The sequence below is a fragment of the Meleagris gallopavo genome, chromosome 1 (genome assembly GCF_000146605.3).
Source record: "Meleagris gallopavo isolate NT-WF06-2002-E0010 breed Aviagen turkey brand Nicholas breeding stock chromosome 1, Turkey_5.1, whole genome shotgun sequence".
Classification (NCBI taxonomy): Eukaryota; Metazoa; Chordata; class Aves; order Galliformes; family Phasianidae; genus Meleagris; species Meleagris gallopavo.
The window spans coordinates 43,742,773-43,759,609 of record NC_015011.2 but is presented as its reverse complement, the minus strand read 5'-3'; the positions used below and the strand labels follow the sequence as shown (position 1 = coordinate 43,759,609).

Below are 16,837 nucleotides of genomic sequence, written 5' to 3'. Positions count from 1 at the left end.
TTAATTGTAAATGATTGCAAGTGTGTACTTGTCTTCCAATGCTTGTTTTGTTTTGTTCCAGAATAATACTTCAAATATCACTTCCCTTTAGAGAAAGTCACTGCTTTTTTGTTCTTCCCTGAGCAAGATATCATAATATACTTTCACTGTGGAAATGCTAGTTTTCCTTATGTTATTACCTGGACAAATTTAAAAGGTTATGTGGTGATAGACCGTTGTGGTATAGGTGTGCCTGAAAAGCAGATTGCTAAGAAAATGTTGGGTTTTAATGCTTTCTGATGTTTATTTCTTTAACAAAAATACCTCTGTTATTTTTTCTTTATACAGATTATTTAAAAAACCTATTAGAAGAATCTGCAGATTATAGGGATACTCAAGGTAAATGTCTCTTTATTCTTAAGAAACAACAGGTTATGTAAATGATAAAGTTTCTAAATTTTAAATGCACGCAGAATACTAAGCTGATAAGTAGAAATGTTTTCTGTTTAGTTCTGAGTTCTACACGCACTTAGTCTAAGTGCCTCTGCTGCTCAGCAGTCCTAGGAGTGCTTCTAGTCAGTGTTTCCATTCCATTTGCATGAGCCCCAGTCATTTATTTTGTTCTCTTTGATGGCATTTGTGCAAGCCCATATCTTCAGGAGGGCTGCACAGATGTAACTGGTAGGAATGCATTAAATGAGTGCCTTGGATGTGCTGAGCCAAGTTCACTTTCCTACAGCTATGTCTCTTGGTATAGTGCCATAAAATTTATGAATATTTATCATTCTTAAGACATTTAGATATATTTGTTTATTTGACAGTGGTGAAAATATAATCCCAAAAATGTTTTAAATGACTCTTTCAGAGTCTTGAGGTTTGTCTTGCACTTCTTATAGTTGTGAACAAGCTGATGATTGCACTGTGTGATAAGCAACTGAGCATTTAAAAAGGTCAACTTAAAAGAAGTATGTTTTATGTAACATTTTCTTGTGATTTTTCCTGCTTCTGTGTTTCTTGTTTTTTTTAAATAGTGGTACACTCCAGAGTATTTTTGTCTCACTGCTTATGCTAAAGATAAAAGCAGAAATTTAATTGTAACAATGATAATATTAATTTTATGTATGATAGTATATGTATGATAGTTTATGTTTGATAGTCAGTCTTTGAAACTGATTAAGAAAATCTGATCCTTACTCAGTAAAAACTTTGTTGTGATAATTAAATTCCTTTTGACTTTGCTTTGTTGTTTAATTCAATTTAGGGGAAAAAAAAAAAGGAAAAAGGCAAAGGTTTGGATATGATTAGCATTTTTGGAAAAAACAACACAATTCTTCCTGATGACCTTTGAATACGTTATTCCAGCTAAGTGATATAGGAAGTGGAATGTTCTTCCCTTCCAAAAAGCAGTTTGCTTGCGGACTTTTTGATGCTATAGATTATTTTGTTTTGTTGTTTAGATTTGTTTCGTGTTTTGGCTCTGTAAGTAGCTCGGAAATCTTGGAAGTTTCTCTTCAATAACCAGCCAATTTTCTGTAACATTCTTCAGTTTTGTTAAGTCAACAAGTACAGTTTAAAGTTTTTGATAGATAGAATAGCTGATAGATGAAGGAAAGTATAACAACAACAAAAAAAAGTCAGGTACTCATTCCTTTCTTTGTGGATTTAGTTAAATTTCCCTTAGCTTCATTTTCTTTCAAGCTAAGGTAGCTGGAGAGTGCTTTGGCTGAAGCAGCTCCAGAACTTCCTAGTAGGAGACTACTAGCTGTTTTTCAGCAGGCTCACTTAATATCATGATGTTTAAATCTAAATTTAATTTATTATGAAATGCTTGCTCTGTGCTTTGTGTTTTCACAGTTTGACTCCTGTACTCACATTGCTTTATTTAAAGAAACTCTTGAATAAAATTCTCCTTAGATTGACTTAGGAGGAGATTTTTGTTCATAGTCATACCTTGCTTTAGTTTCATACGTAGCTTCATAACCTTCTGAGCCGTTTGGTTCAAAAATCTGTTTCTTTTAATGTGCTTTCTTTCTGAATGTGAACGCATCAAAAAGGAAGTATATATAGTCTAAGTGCTAATAGTGTAGCGATATCTTAAAAAACAAAACGCCTACAACAACTCAAAGCTTTGGTTTAACTGGGTTGGTAGGCTTCTCTGAGTACTTTTTAGCAGTGTTTACTTGGAGTGTTTAACTGCATTTACTTATTTGCAGTGTTTAACTGTTACTCAGTGCTAAATGACATTTTATCAGTGCAGTTGTGCTAGCTTTCAATTAAACGAGGTTTATTTTTCCTACATAAATCAATCACAGGTTTTTGGATAAGATCCTTAGATGGGTTCTGTGTAATACACAGAATTGCTGTTCAGTAACTTACATAATCCTTTTATATAACTCCTTTTTTGCAGTTACACCTAAATGCGTATTTCAGCAGAATTGCTAGTTATTAAATATCAGTACTTAATAAAATCCCTCTTGTCTTCATAACTCTTCTATTTCAGAGATTTTTTTCTTCCAGTCTGAAGTTTAGAGCTTGAACTTTATACTGTTACCTTAAAGTACCACAAAACTAAAGGCAGAAGAAAGAAATCGCAAGAATTTGGATAATTTTTGTAGGCAGCCCTCCATGACTGGCAGTGGGGGCAGTTTTGTAAAATTGGAAAATTTAATAAACTTAATAAACTTAATAAAAAAGCTCTATATAGTCTAAGCTAAAATGTTGTTAATGTTTCTGCTCTAAGTAGAGACGTTGAAATAAAAGCAATCCTTGATGTGAGAAACTAAAAATTAATTTTGCTTGTAAACAGCTTTATTAGCTATAGGAAATAATTGCTGTTGTGACTGTTAGTTGAAGCAATGATTTGGTAGGGCACACCTGTGAAACCATGATCCAAAGCTTCTGGGATCCATGGGAAGTGCTCTTAAATGCAGTGACTGTTCAGTCAGGTCCTTGAATCTTGCCACAGTGTAGAAGGGGAATATTTTTATGGACGTGGCCAGTGAGCGTGGTGGTGATGGGTGGACAGTTGGACTAGATGATCTTAGAGGTCTTTTCTACCTTAATGATTCTACATTTTTTCATGGGTTTTCCATGACACCAGTGCTAACTGGTCTACATAACACATTGTTTCTTCACTCTTTAGATGCCCTAGCTGTTGTCATAGAAGTCGCAAACCATGCCAATGACATCATGAAGCAAGGGGTAAGTATTTTGACTTAGGAAGTTAGCTAATTAAAGCCTTTTCTATTATTTAAAAAGAAAAAAAAAAAGTCATAGATGCAATAGCAATTACTTATCTTTTTGCCTTTTTTTTCCCCTGTAGGATAACTTTCAGAAACTCATGCAGATTCAGTACAGTCTAAATGGACACCATGAGATTGTACAGCCAGGAAGGGTAAGTCCTCCAGATGGCATTCAAATGATCGTAACAAAAGTATAGCATGGGTGACATGCCAACACAGTACTGAAGCTGACACATATGGAGGAGAGAAATGATCCATCACTAATTATTTGGTGCTGATGGTCAAATGAATTCTATCTCCCCATATGTATAATTATTATTATTATTTTTTTTAAACATGTATCTGATGAAAACTTACATTTTTTAGAATACGATTCTCTGCCTGATCTTGCAGGCAGTATTCTTCCTCAAACTTAACCTTTTATTTGTCATAGTTTCAAATGCAGCATGAATCAGTGCAACCACTCAGTCCTTTAGCTTTTAGGGAGAGTTACAGACGAACAGCCTTTTTGAGAGGGGAGACCATGAATCGCAAAACTTCTACAGCATTTCAGGTGTAATAATAAAACAAAAAAAAAAGAAGAAAGAATGTATCAGCTCATTTATACAGCTTATGCCTTGAAAAACTGAGTTTTGAATTGCTTGTTTTAATGTGCTAGATATTTCTGAAAGAAGGAACCCTGATGAAGCTATCTCGAAAGGTCATGCAGCCACGGATGTTTTTTCTGGTAAGATGGTGTGTATACTGCCTGTGTGCCTAGCGTCAGTGTAATTTTGAGGGGTTGAAATGCTGCACCACAAATGTGAAGAAGTAGTAACTTCAGGGAGGGGAAAAATGTCCATTTGTTGCTGTTACACTTGCTCAATCTAGTTTGGACAGATGGTCTGCTGCATAAGCAGTAACATTCTAATAGAAAGCAATTTCTCAACAAAAAGTACTGCTTTGAACAGTGCTTGTTTAAAATTTCAGTAGTTTTATGGGAAGACATTATCTGAAACACTAAAACAATTACTCCATCCCACTTGTACCAGATTGTAAAACCTACAGCTCAGCTGCTGCTATTGCACCCTTCCCTCCCTCCTCCTCTCCTCCTCTTGCCTCCCAAGTGGAGCACTGAGTTGGAAGCAAAGTGCTGGCTTCTTTTCCCGTCCGGCTGTTGTTTTGTTTTAGAACTTTTGCGCGTTTCTGAAGTTTCTATTTCCAGTTGAATCTTTTGTTTCTCTCCTCTATCTAGACAGTAAAACAACTGTTGTTGTGTTTAGTTTGTGACTTTATTGGCCCAAGGTCTTGCCTGAAATCTGGCTTTCAGATACTGCAGAACAAGTATTTCCCTAGATGGTCATGAAGTTTGCATTCTAAGCTTGTCTTGTGCCTGTCTTGTTCTCTGGAGCTGACTCTGTAGCATGCAGAGGACTGATCTATTAGGCAGTGATTTTAACTGATCATGTTGTGTAGGCTCTTGAAACCTTTGCTTATGTTGCAAAGAGCCTCATAACAAAAACTCTTGAGACAGTTCAGTCTCCTGATCTATGTTTATGTTTAGTAAATAAAGCCTGGACCAATGTGTTGAACAACACAGGAAATAAAGCATCCAACAGCTAAGCAGTAGGTGTATCAAATGAAGCTAAGTCTGGTAGAACTGAGCACATTTAAATTGGTAAATTTCATATGGACAAACTTGTCTATATAATCATAAATTGGTATCTTAATTCTGCCATCTCCTACTTTCTGGAATATTTTACATTGCTTTGAGGGTTAATTCTATTAACCTCAGTTAACTTAATTCTGAAGTAGTTTGTTATGCAATATAGTTGTGTACACGAGAAAGATTTTTGTTCTTTTTAACAGCATGTTCTTTGACATCTGTGCATTGTTTACTCATTGCCAAATGTATATTTACACAAGGAGGGATATAAATAGACACCTTGTGTTATCTGAATTTGTGCAAGAAAATGTTTCTTGGGGTCTAAGTGGAATAACAAGATGTAGAAGATGCCCTCTTGGACAGCTGAATTTAGTGCTTTGTACTTTCTGTAAAATGGATCTGAAATTATCACTCTCTAAACAGTCTTTAGTCATTAATAAGTATTGCTTCTGCTTTACAGTTTAATGATGCCCTGTTGTATACTACTCCAGTTCAGTCAGGGATGTACAAACTCAACAACATGCTGTCATTGGCTGGAATGAAGGTGAGTCATTTGCTAAAACAATTCTTTCTCTAAATGTGTTTAAACTTAGGTCTTCAAATTTTCAAAAGGCAGCTATATTGATTGTTGGAAAGAGATATTAAAGATGCTTGTATTGCAGAGCAATTCTACAGGCATAAAGTTTCTTGCATAATACTGTTGGAGTACTGTCTTATGTTTTCCTAAATAACTGTATTGTCACAGGATCATCTTACCTGCATTTCATCCAGAGCTGCCTGGATGTAGTCTGCCTCCTTTTTTTGTATTATACTATGTTTAAACTGCCTATCTTTTGCTTTGCGAGTGTTTTTGATGACACCCAGAGATTAGGTATCTTTGCCTGAGAAACATTCTGGCGCTCAGAACTCCATGGTTTACAGAGACCTGCTAAGAGGGAGAGCAGATATGGCTTTTGATTCTGAGTCTTTGTGAAAAGCATCAAACATAAGCCAAGCCCTGTAGGTTGGAGCATGTATGCCATGTATTGACCCGATCTCTGGCGTGACAGTGAGAACAACAAACCACCGCCTCAGGAATCAAGTGTCTCATCTCTGCTTCTGTCAGAAATGAGCACCGAGTTCAGTTAGAATACAGATCTGGCTCCCAGGCCTGAGCTTTCACAGGCAGAGCTGCAGCCTCTCTTCTGCCAGCAGGTGTCTCGTCGTCGCTCAGAAACACCCTTAACTTTTAAAATCTTGTGTGTTTGAAACTTGGTATCTCAGAAGAATCACCAGAGATCCAGCCCATGGGGGTATCAGACAGATGCCCGTGTAGAGCACACCAGTGGCCTGTGTGTTGTCCTGCAGTGTGCTTTTTTGCAGAGTTGCAGGAGAAGCTTACAAGATGCTGGGCCTGAGAATACTGGAGCACAGCAGGAGGTGTCTGACAGCCCCTGATCTTCATTCCCTTGTAATCTTCAGTCTTCCTATGTTGCCACAGTGAAATAAAATGGTGGGCACTCTGTAATCTTACTGCACCTTGGCTCTAAGGATGTTGTACAATCTCATCCCTGTAAGATCTGCCCCTTCTGTGGTAAACATATGAGACTGCAATAAATAAAAATAAAGCAGCATGAAAGTACCATGTCAGTTGGAATGTTAAACCTTTTTTTTTTTTCTTTTTATTTTCTTGACTGAAGGTTAAAAAGCCATCCCAGGAAGCTTATCAGAATGAACTGAACATAGAAAGTGTAGAGAGATCCTTCATTCTTTCAGCAAGGTGAGTCTCATGAATTCATAATGACTTTAAAAGTACGTGATTTCAAACAGACCTCAGAAGTTTTTTTTTTACCTAAGCTCATTACAGCTTGTTCCACACTTACATAATGAAAAGTTACTCCTGGCTGGTGTTACTGTGGAAGGATAGAGAGACTGACAGATGGATTTCTAGAAATAAAGTGAGCTTTGTTCTAAATTGCTTTTGTTCACATTTAAAAACTGATTTTGAATATTTAGTCTTTTTTTAATGGGCTGGCAGAAAGGACACCCACTTGTACATAATCAGATTCACAGATATCACATGAATGTGTAGTCTGTAATATAGTCCACTCTGACCTGTAAGGAAGATTCCCTGATGTTAAGTAATAGATGGAATCACAAAATCTGTAATAAACGTGGCTGGTATTTGAGCAATCTAGGCTTAAGGCTTGCACAGCTAGTAGTGATTCTGCTGTCATCAAAAGAGCAAACTGATAATCAGATTGAACAAAACTCTTTGATTTTTCCTCCTTTTCAGCTTTGCTACACCTTCAAAAACTTCTAAGTAAATTGAAATATTATCCTCTCACTGCATTTCTTTCTGATGAAAAAGTATTAGAATTCACTTCAGTTAATGTTAGGCTTTGCTTTTCTGTATGTTTTTTTCTTCCAGAGTAACTGATATTCTGTGTCAGTGCATTAGCAGGACAGGATATGGGGCATATCAATACACTTTGACATTTCTGTTAACTGATAAAAGTTGTAAGTCGTCATTCTGGTCATCTAGCTAAAATAACAGTGTAATTCAGGACTTGAGAAATGGATCTCAGTGAAGTGCTGAATGAGATATGATATTACAGAAATGAAAGAAAGAACAGGAATGAAGCTTGTCCTTACCAGATAAATACATTTTCCATCCAACAGCCACTAAACTGGAGTGGTTCTGGTCTACCGTCGGTGAGCTGCCTCTGACAAAGACCTGGCTTGGGGATTGTTGTTTTCACTGTGTTTGGAGTTTGATACAGTCTGTCACTTGTGACAGCACTGATATCAATGAAAAAAGACATGTTTTCTCTTTTATTTAGCAAAGCTGAGCAGGGGTAGACTGCTGCTTTCTTTGTGACCTTGTAAATACTGACATTAGGATGTCTGCTGAGAGACAGCAATATCTCTAGCTGAGGGGCAAACCAAGGTTAGCCTTGGCAGAGCAGCTGGAGGAAGCAGCTCAGTTGTGTCTGAACAGTAGTTATTTATAACAACAGACTTGAAAGAAGTACTGATGTATTTCCCAACCAATTTTTATAAATATTTCTCATGATTCTTTTGAACAAAGATGCATTTCATACTTAATGTATGGTTCTGCACCACTGTTACATGAGCAGCTCTGTCCTGCTTAGGTGCTTTGGTCACTAAGTTTTGCACAAATACATAAAGATGTTTGTAATGTAAAAGTAAGGTAGAAAGGTTAATAATTGGATCTTGTGAAAAGATGATCATCTTGAAATACCATACTTTTTTATAGAAGAGGTTAGCCTCTTTTTGAGGAGCTGGTTAAATGGTAAATTAAAAGTAATTCCTGTGAAATACATGCTGGTGCATGAGGGAAAACCTGTAACGTTCCATCATGCTGAGTGCCATTTGTGACACACTTTTCACTTGTCCTTGAAATTCCTGAAATTAGCCTCACGTTACCAACTAAAATTGCTTTGACTAGCTCTTTCTTTCTTACACTGTCAACTTTCCATTTGGAGAGCATTTGTTTCTGTTATTTTTGTATTTATTGGAAACTGTTTGTGTGCAAGAGCCCAAAGTTGCACAGCCGTGACACGGAGAGGTTGCACTTTCTTGGGATGAAAGAGAAGTTGGGGGATCCAGGTGTGACTGAGGACTTTCTGATTGTTATTTGTCTGTAAACAAGGCCTGGGTTTGTTGTGGAAGCGATACTATTAGCAGTAGCTGTTTGCATGTGCTTGTGGCATTGCTCCTATGATAAATAGCACAGGTGTGTAGAGAATTGGTATCTTGTTAAAACAGACTGCATCTTCCATTTGATTCCTCATTGCAACAGCTTCTTGATTCCTATATAGCAAAAAAATGTCTATTACAAAACGCTTTAAATTAACCTTGCAGATATCAGGGACAAGAGTATATTCTGTATTTTTTCAGATAATAAACATGATATTAAGTGTACACTACACTACAAAGAAGAGACTTTGAAATAACTCTCGGGGGAGCAATTAAGCTAGTGAAAAATAGCTAGTAATATAGTAATATTCAATAGTAGTAGAGTAGTATTATAGTAGTATGTAATAGCTAGTAATAACCAGTAAGTCAGTTAATGACAGAAGCACAGATTAATGCCCAAATAAGAGGCTTTCTTGCTTCAGGTTTAATTTTGCTGACTGCACTAGCATTCTGCTTTTTCTAGTCTGGGTTGAGGATTCTGCTTTCTTGGATTATCTGTAGGAACATGGATTATCTTACATGTTACAATGCAGCACAGTACTAGAAATCTTGTCATAAAAACAAAAAATGAAAACTGAAAAAACAATGAGAGTATCTACATGATACAGTACAGTGCAGAAGTAAAGTGAAAGCAAAGCAAACAGACCAGCTTGCATGCTACAAGGCCAGCTGGCCCTGCCTCTCCCCTGCCAGAGCAGGCAGTCGGAGCTGGGTCCTCTCCTGACCAAAAGGCAGCTCCTGCAGGACTGGTGCAAGTGTGAGAGGAGCCCGAGGGCTCTGAGCCTGGACACAACAGGGGTGTTCTCCTGGGATCCCTCACAGCTTGGCTGCGTGGAGCAGCTGTGATGTGTGCTCCTCACACACGTCTGCCAGAAACCGTGGTTGGGACTCTGCAGTCTGTTTAAGTGTTCTGCTGTTTTATTAGCTAAGGTTTTAAAGAGATGGGTAAAATTAATAAAACTCTGCAATTTTAGTAAACAGGGCAGCTTTAGGAAGGATGCAACCACTGCTGCAAGGGAGGTGGCAGTGCTCTGTGGCTGGGAGGGACAGCAGAAGGAGCACTGCCCGTTGTGCTGCTGCTGTGACATCAGCCCAATTTCTAATGAAACCTTTGCTCTCAAGTTTTAGAGAACTGTAAACAGCCCTAAAGGCCTAGTGCCAGCAGGCTACTGAATGCACGCTCCCAAGGAAAAGGTTAGGACCTAAGCCATGAAACCCCATCTGTAACGCTCCACACACGGCTGTAGGATGCTTAATCTGCAACACTGAACCAGCTTTATTTAATATAGCTTTAAGAACGTATAATGTATGTATGTATGTTAATGTAATAATAATAATGTATGTAACCAGATTTTGAAAAAGCCAGAGGAATTGGTTGGAATTAAGAATGTTATGTAGCTAATGCTACATCCTTCTTAGCAAATGAGGAAGCAAGGGTAAATACACTGAACAAAATGTTCCACCCTGACTGTGAGATATTAAGGCAGACAATAACACATTGCTTTGCCCTTGCTTCTATCTTATTTCCTCTCCTTTTGTTCTGATTTTGTTGTTGTGTGCACTCAATCATGTTTTCCCCTGTGCCTTACAGGCTTCTCGTGCATTTGCCTTATGAGATTTGTTCTGCGAAACTGTATAGTACCCAGTTTCATGTAGGTCAAAACCTCAACTCAAAATATAAAGAATCAAAGCTTTCAAGTTCACCTACAACAGCCATTAAATAATATAATTAATGTCACACACATAAATATTTGCTTTCCTTTTCCCTAACTCTCCTTTTTTGTGTGCATCATGTTCAATTTCTTGACTTAAAAAAAAAAAGAAAAAAAAGATAGAATAGATAGATATGTGATACTATTTAAGAAGTGAGGAATAAGATACGTGGTTGGTAGACACTTCTGGCTTAAATGTCAGAAGCCCTTTCTAAGCTGGTGTTGCATCTTAAACAAGAAGTCCAGCTCTCCCACTGCATCCTCCTCCCCCTGGCTCCCTCTCCTTTCTGCTGGCCCAGGCAATTGCTCAGTGGTCTGATGAGCCCAGGCAGTAAATTGATCTTGAGGAAGAGCTTGCTTCAGTTTGAATTGGATTCCCAGTCCAATTTACTGTACTTAAAGCCCACTGTGTAGCCATGTGTACGTACGTTCTGGCACAAGGGAGGAGGTAAGTCCTCATGGCTGAAAGGTAAGCTGTGCTTTGCTTATCAGACAGAGGATGTTTCTCCCTCTAGGCTGGCTAATCCAATGGAAAATTTTGGAAAAAAAATATTAAAGTGGCTTAATTCTTCTATGAAGACTGTATAGGAGTAAAGAGTCAGCAGCACAGGACTTGAGAAAAAACTACATTTTTTGGGCAAAAGTTTGGGGTTTCACAGGACTAAATATAACAGACTGCACCATGGGATGGAAGGGGGGAAAAATACTTAAAATACTTGCTGACATTTCAGATTCCTTCTTAAGATGAAAAACCTGTGTCTGTGTTCTGGGAGCTCCGTTTACACCAGTGGTACTCAAGCAGTTCATGGGTACATGGAGGAAGAGGAAGAAGAAAGGATGTATAGACCTTGAAGCAATCATAGGCTGTTGTGGGAGGAAGAAAAGGAGGAAAGGAATCCACATTATAACAACAGACTGAGGATCATTTTTCATTATTAACACAAATAACTGGCACCGTGCAGTTGGCTTAAATATATTTATATATATAATATATATAAAAGTAATACTAGTTTTCATAGGAACTGCAGACTGGAAACTGCAGGAGAATTAAATCAATGTGTAGTAAAGGTAACAGAATTCTAAACAACACTCATTTCTTAGTTTTAAATGTTAATAAATTGATTTTTTTTTTAACCCAACAGTTCTGCTACAGAAAGAGATGAATGGTTAGAAGCTATCTCCAGGTCAATTGAAGACTATACAAAAAAGAGAATCACGTTTAATCCTAGCAAAAGTCTTGAAGAGGTATATCATACTGTTATTGTAGCCCGTTTTGTTTCCTTTTTAAATAAAAAGTTTATTTGCAGCTTTCTAGAGAAGCAAGAGGCTTCCCATGATAAATAACAGAACAACATTAATTGATAAGAGAATAGGTGATGACAGAACAGAATGATGTTTCATAACACTATCTAATTCAGAAATTTAAAATTACCTACTTCCAAAAAAACCGAAGCAGCCTTCTCAGTTCCCTCTGTAACCCTGAAAACAAGAAGATAACTGGGGAATGTTTTAAAACATAGCAGCTGTTGATATAAGTAGGCTGGTAAAGCTCGGTAGTCACACAGCCTTTTTGAACTAATGAAATATCACTCTGTCTTTAAGCTTGCATTACAGTGGTCATTAGTGAAATAGTAGGTAATGTTAAGGCCATGACAGTTTATAAGAGAAGGCTTTCCAACGCTATGAGAGTTAACCTATGATTACTGATAAGTACTTGTGTTATTTTTCATCACTGAATGTATGTATTCTGCCTATGTTCTCTTAGGCAGATACTGAGAAGCAGGAAGAAACTAGCCCACTAGGATCAAAGGCTCCTATCTGGATTCCTGATACTAGAGCCACTATGTGTATGATCTGTACAAGTGAGTTTACGTTGACATGGAGAAGGCATCACTGCAGGGCGTGTGGAAAGGTTGGGCAATTTTCTCATTACCTTTTCTTTAAGTTATTTGGGTTCCTGTGTGATAAGGACAGGCAGAGTGTGATTGCACTGCAGCAATTGTTGTGGGAACAATGGTATGGATCAAAACCAGCCTGTTTAGTGTAGAGTACGAGGTTAAGACAGACCAATAAACCTGGTACATGTTTCTTAGTTTGCATTTTGGGATATTATTTATGTTTGTCTCCTGCTTCTGCAATTACGTAATACAAACCAAGAATGTTAGCTAAAATGTTCAAAATATCTTCCTCACTAATTTGTAGGCTAAGAAAAAAATGTTTTCTAAAGTTAGTGCCACATGTATCCTATATTTAACTGGTATGAAATGCAGATATATCTAAAGAATGTTTATTTTCTTGTGTTAACCAAATGTGAGTATGGATTCAGTGCAGTTGAGACATCTGTGTTAAAGTTTCAAGAGAGCAATGTCTACTTTAAGTTATTCTTTTAAAATTTTCTGAATATAGTGGTTTAGTAATGCAGTAAGCTGAATTCACTTTTCATTAATTATTAACAATGGCTTATTAGGGGGCTGTAAGAAATAAGGGGCCAGACTCTTTAGCAGGATCTGCTGTGATAGGACAAGGGGAAATGGTTTAAAACTAAAAGAGGAGAGATTTAAATTGGATATAAGAAAAAGGTTTTTACGATGAGCACTGGATCAGATTGCCTAGGGAGGTAGTGGATGCCTCATCCCTGGCAACATTCATTGTCAGGCTGGATGGGGCTCTGTGCAACCTTTAGGTGTCCCTGTTCACTATAGGGGAGTTCGACTAGATGACCTTCAAAAGTCAACTCAAATGATTCTATGATTAACTTATGTAATCGAGTTAACTTCTTTTATTATTTAGAGAAGAGCAATGTATTGAACATTAGGACCAGCCAAGGTCTTAAAGCATTTTCTGTGTAAAATAGTGCCTGTTTGAGGTTCAGTTCTTAACAGTACTGAAGTAAATATATTTGAGCATTTGTTGATTTACAGGTGCATATCATGTACAATCATGTTTCTGTTTGTTTCCAGATTGTCTGTCAAGCTTGTTCATCAAATAAACATGGTTTAGACTATATGAAAAACCAGCCAGCAAGAGTATGTGATCATTGCTTCAGAGAGCTACAAAAACAAGGTAAAGAAAATGTGCACAAAACCATCTTATCTCTCTGCTCTTTACTGTCATCTTGTGTGCCTCATCATTACAGCTGTATTCAAATGCCTACTTTTGTTATTGTCTGGAGAGCTATAAGCAGCTCAGATAACAGGAGCCCAAACACATTTCTGTGGAGTAAGCTAGGAAGTGAATTTGCAATACATTTATTCATCCTTTCTTTCTGAGGTAACTTGTGTTACATTACTTTTCATTTACGACAGGATAGAAGTGTACACTGAAGTCCTTGCAACTTCCCATGACCTCCCCTCAGTGAGTTGCGTGTACTTCTATCCTCTGTGGCTTGTATGCCTCTAGACTACATTTTTGCCATTGAAGCTGCTGAGATAGCTGAAGTTCTGGGTGAGGTGGGGATCCAGTCCTGTCTCACAAGCCTTGCTCTGAATTCTGTCCAAAGACTACAGTATAGGATACACAAATGAGGGTCAGGCAGGGACTGAAATTGTTCAGTACCCATCCTTCTGGCAGAAACTCCAAGTCAGCAGTACCTCTGTAGGGTATCAGAGGAAATCAGTGATGCCCCAGTGAAATAATCACACCAAGGCTTGTAGCATGCTGGAAGTGGCAGTTGTCATGGGGATTTAGGAAGCAGGATCCAAATCTCTCAGAGTGGCCATGGCAGTCAGTGAGGTTAGGGTAGATGGATTGCCAGGGTTGGCTGCAGGTCTGCACATTGGACAGTAGGGGCTGCTATGCTGCAGGCAACTGCAGTTGCTTTTAGCCGGAAAAAGCTGCAGGGCAGGTGCAGTACAGCTGGCAATCCAATTACTTTTCTTCTCTGCTCGTGAAGAGCCTCACCCGGTTCAGGGACATCTCAAGAAAGGGAGTCAGTAAAGCTTAGGCAGCCCTCCTCCTTCCAGGCTGGGCTGGAAACTACTGGTATGTAGCTATAGAAAAGTAGTTTTATAGGAGTGAAGTGTTGCAGAAGTCCTCCAAAATAAGTGAAGGAACTGTGTAGTGGAGAAAGACACAGTGCATACTCTGGAGATGGGAACAGTCTAGAAGCTTGTGTGCATGTTATGGCATAATGCTGGAAGAGAAACCCAGCAGCATCCATGCTGCAAAAATCAGAGAAGATATCAGATGGAGAGAACTGGAAGAAAGAGTTGGGGAACAGAGATAAAACAGACTGAGCAGCAAAGGACATTTCTAAAAATTTGGTGTGGTTTTTAGGAATTGAATTTTCACTCTGCATGTAGGTAAAGGCAGTTTTGCATCAGTGAATCATACTTTGGAAACAAACAAGATCAATCTGTTTGGTTTAAAATTTATGTTTTTTTTAAACTGTTACTTATCTTGAATGTGACTTTGGGGATTCTAGCTCGTAGTAGTGATGATAATACTGAAAAAGTTAACACTGAATTTAATGTGATTAGGTGTTACATTTGAAACACTGTAATCAGAATAAAAATGCCAGCTACTTTTTAGTAAAAAGTCCAGGAATCATTGCCTCTGTTTAGTCATCCATGACGTGAAAGCAGTGTGTTCATCCTACGCATTTCAGATAACCAGTGCTCTTCTAAGACTGGATCCCCAGTCAACCACAAATCTCCATCAAGTGCCTTGTCTACAGTATTACATAGCATTCCCTCTGGAAGAAAGCAGAAAAAAATTCCTGCAGCCCTCAAAGAAGTAAGTGCTTTATTGACCAAATATAATTATATCATCAATTTTAACAATGGAAAAATAATTCAATATTTTAGCTGTCTTCTTTAGAATCAAAAGTCACAATTCATCTGTAACAATGGTTTGGGCCTCAGTTTTACGTAGGCAGGACTCTGAACTGTGAAGCAGTGTATAAACTGCGTTGGGAGCCTATGAGACTGGGATTCATACAGTCTGGAATTGTGACTTGCTTCTTGTTTCCCTGTGTTTCAAGGAACTCCCACACCAACTCATCTGCTGATGTAAGGTTAGAAAAGATAGAGCTCCACTCTGCCTGCCTACACTGGAGGTCTTGGGAACAGGAGGAAGTAATTTTGCCTTCTTATATAGGAATGTGTGTTCTCCAGATGTATGTGGGCCTCAGTGTTTGAGCCCTCTCCTATCCTACTGCATACAATGAAGTTCTTAGTGACTTAGTCTCTCTTCCAGACTGGATAGACAGTGGCAGACAAATTAGTTTTTCTTTCAGCCATCTGTGTTAATTATCAGTGCTAACTTGAGGTGAAAATTTCTGTCTCTGACAGAACAGAGTTCTGGAGGTCTGTTATTAAAAAAGCTGTACAGCAAAAACCTGGATAAACACATACATACTCTTGGGGGTTTCTTTTCATTTCAGGTTTCTGCAAACACAGAAGATTCTACAATGAGTGGCTACTTACACAGATCTAAGGGCAGTAAGAAACCATGGAAGCACCTATGGTTTGTTATAAAAAATAAGGTGCTGTACACATATGCTGCTAGTGAGGTAAGAGAGACATATAAGAAATCAAATGCTCAATGATAATACCATATTTGTAACATCTGTTTGTTTTTATGATCTAGAAACAAGCTGTAAAGTTAGATCAGTTAGCTTTGAGTACCTCTGCACTGCACACCATTGCAGCTGTAGGTACGTTCTGAGTCAGCTGAATAAATGAGGGGGGTCAGTTTTAGATGCATCGCTCAAGTATGGTGGCAAAGCCAACGTGATAAAAGCATCTGGAAATATATTGTTTTATAGTTTCATAAGGTACTTTGAATGCTTGGAAAATGAGCAAACTAAATCTCTTGATTTCTCCTCAAATTGTGTACCACAGCCAGGAATCTGTGAATTACCATTTAATATACAGTGCTGCAGTAGAAAAGAAGAAATGGCATCTTGTCTAATGGTGTTTGCTTGTTTATTTAGGACGTTTAATCTTTCTGCAGTGAAGAATAATCTCAGCATGTGCTGAGGACACTGTGATTTTAATGCAACTTTTAATGGTTTGCAACATATATGAACGTATGGTAGAGCTGGAGGATCTAATTTTTGGTTTTTTTTTTATCACATGCGATAGCTTGATTACAGCTTTCAAAAGCAAAATACATCAAGCATCTGTTAAAGGTATTGCCATCCCACTTTCAAGCACTCAGCAATTTATTTTTTCCATCCTTTTAATTTTCAGTAACAGAAAGTAAAATACATTTTGCCAGCAAAACCATCTGGAGTGTGACTTCAGTACTTGAGAGCATTATCTGCATCCATAGCTCCTCCTCTTAGTGTATTCAGTGCAACTATGAGCATCCTGTGTCCCTCTTAGGACGTTAGTAAGGTTGTTGGAGTGAGTACTGGGCTAGAAAGACGTTTGTCTGCTGCCAGACAGGAGTTGGTCTTCTGTTGTAAGATGTTCTTAGAAGGCAGAATAGTTAGACTACACAGTGAAAGACAAGGCAGATGTTATCAGAAAAAAAAAATGAAGAGAAGCATTGAAGTCTACGTAAATCTGTTATTTTCCTGTTCCTTGATGGATGCATGGAGATTATTTAAA

At 38.0% G+C, this 16,837-nt stretch overlaps 1 protein-coding gene across 1 annotated transcript in view; it reads left to right on the top strand.

The window, feature by feature from the left end:
• Window positions 1-16,837, top strand: part of FGD6 (FYVE, RhoGEF and PH domain containing 6) — a gene marked incomplete at its 5' end in the record, with an annotated part of 58,835 nt that overhangs the window by 36,428 nt on the left and 5,570 nt on the right. Inside the window, 11 exons of the mRNA XM_019611304.1 lie at window positions 328-378; window positions 3,122-3,180; window positions 3,302-3,373; window positions 3,880-3,948; window positions 5,327-5,410; window positions 6,546-6,625; window positions 11,423-11,525; window positions 12,046-12,192; window positions 13,241-13,343; window positions 14,887-15,014; window positions 15,664-15,792. Coding sequence (XP_019466849.1) covers window positions 328-378; window positions 3,122-3,180; window positions 3,302-3,373; window positions 3,880-3,948; window positions 5,327-5,410; window positions 6,546-6,625; window positions 11,423-11,525; window positions 12,046-12,192; window positions 13,241-13,343; window positions 14,887-15,014; window positions 15,664-15,792 — 1,025 coding nt within the window. The remainder of the gene's footprint in view (window positions 1-327; window positions 379-3,121; window positions 3,181-3,301; window positions 3,374-3,879; window positions 3,949-5,326; window positions 5,411-6,545; window positions 6,626-11,422; window positions 11,526-12,045; window positions 12,193-13,240; window positions 13,344-14,886; window positions 15,015-15,663; window positions 15,793-16,837) is intronic.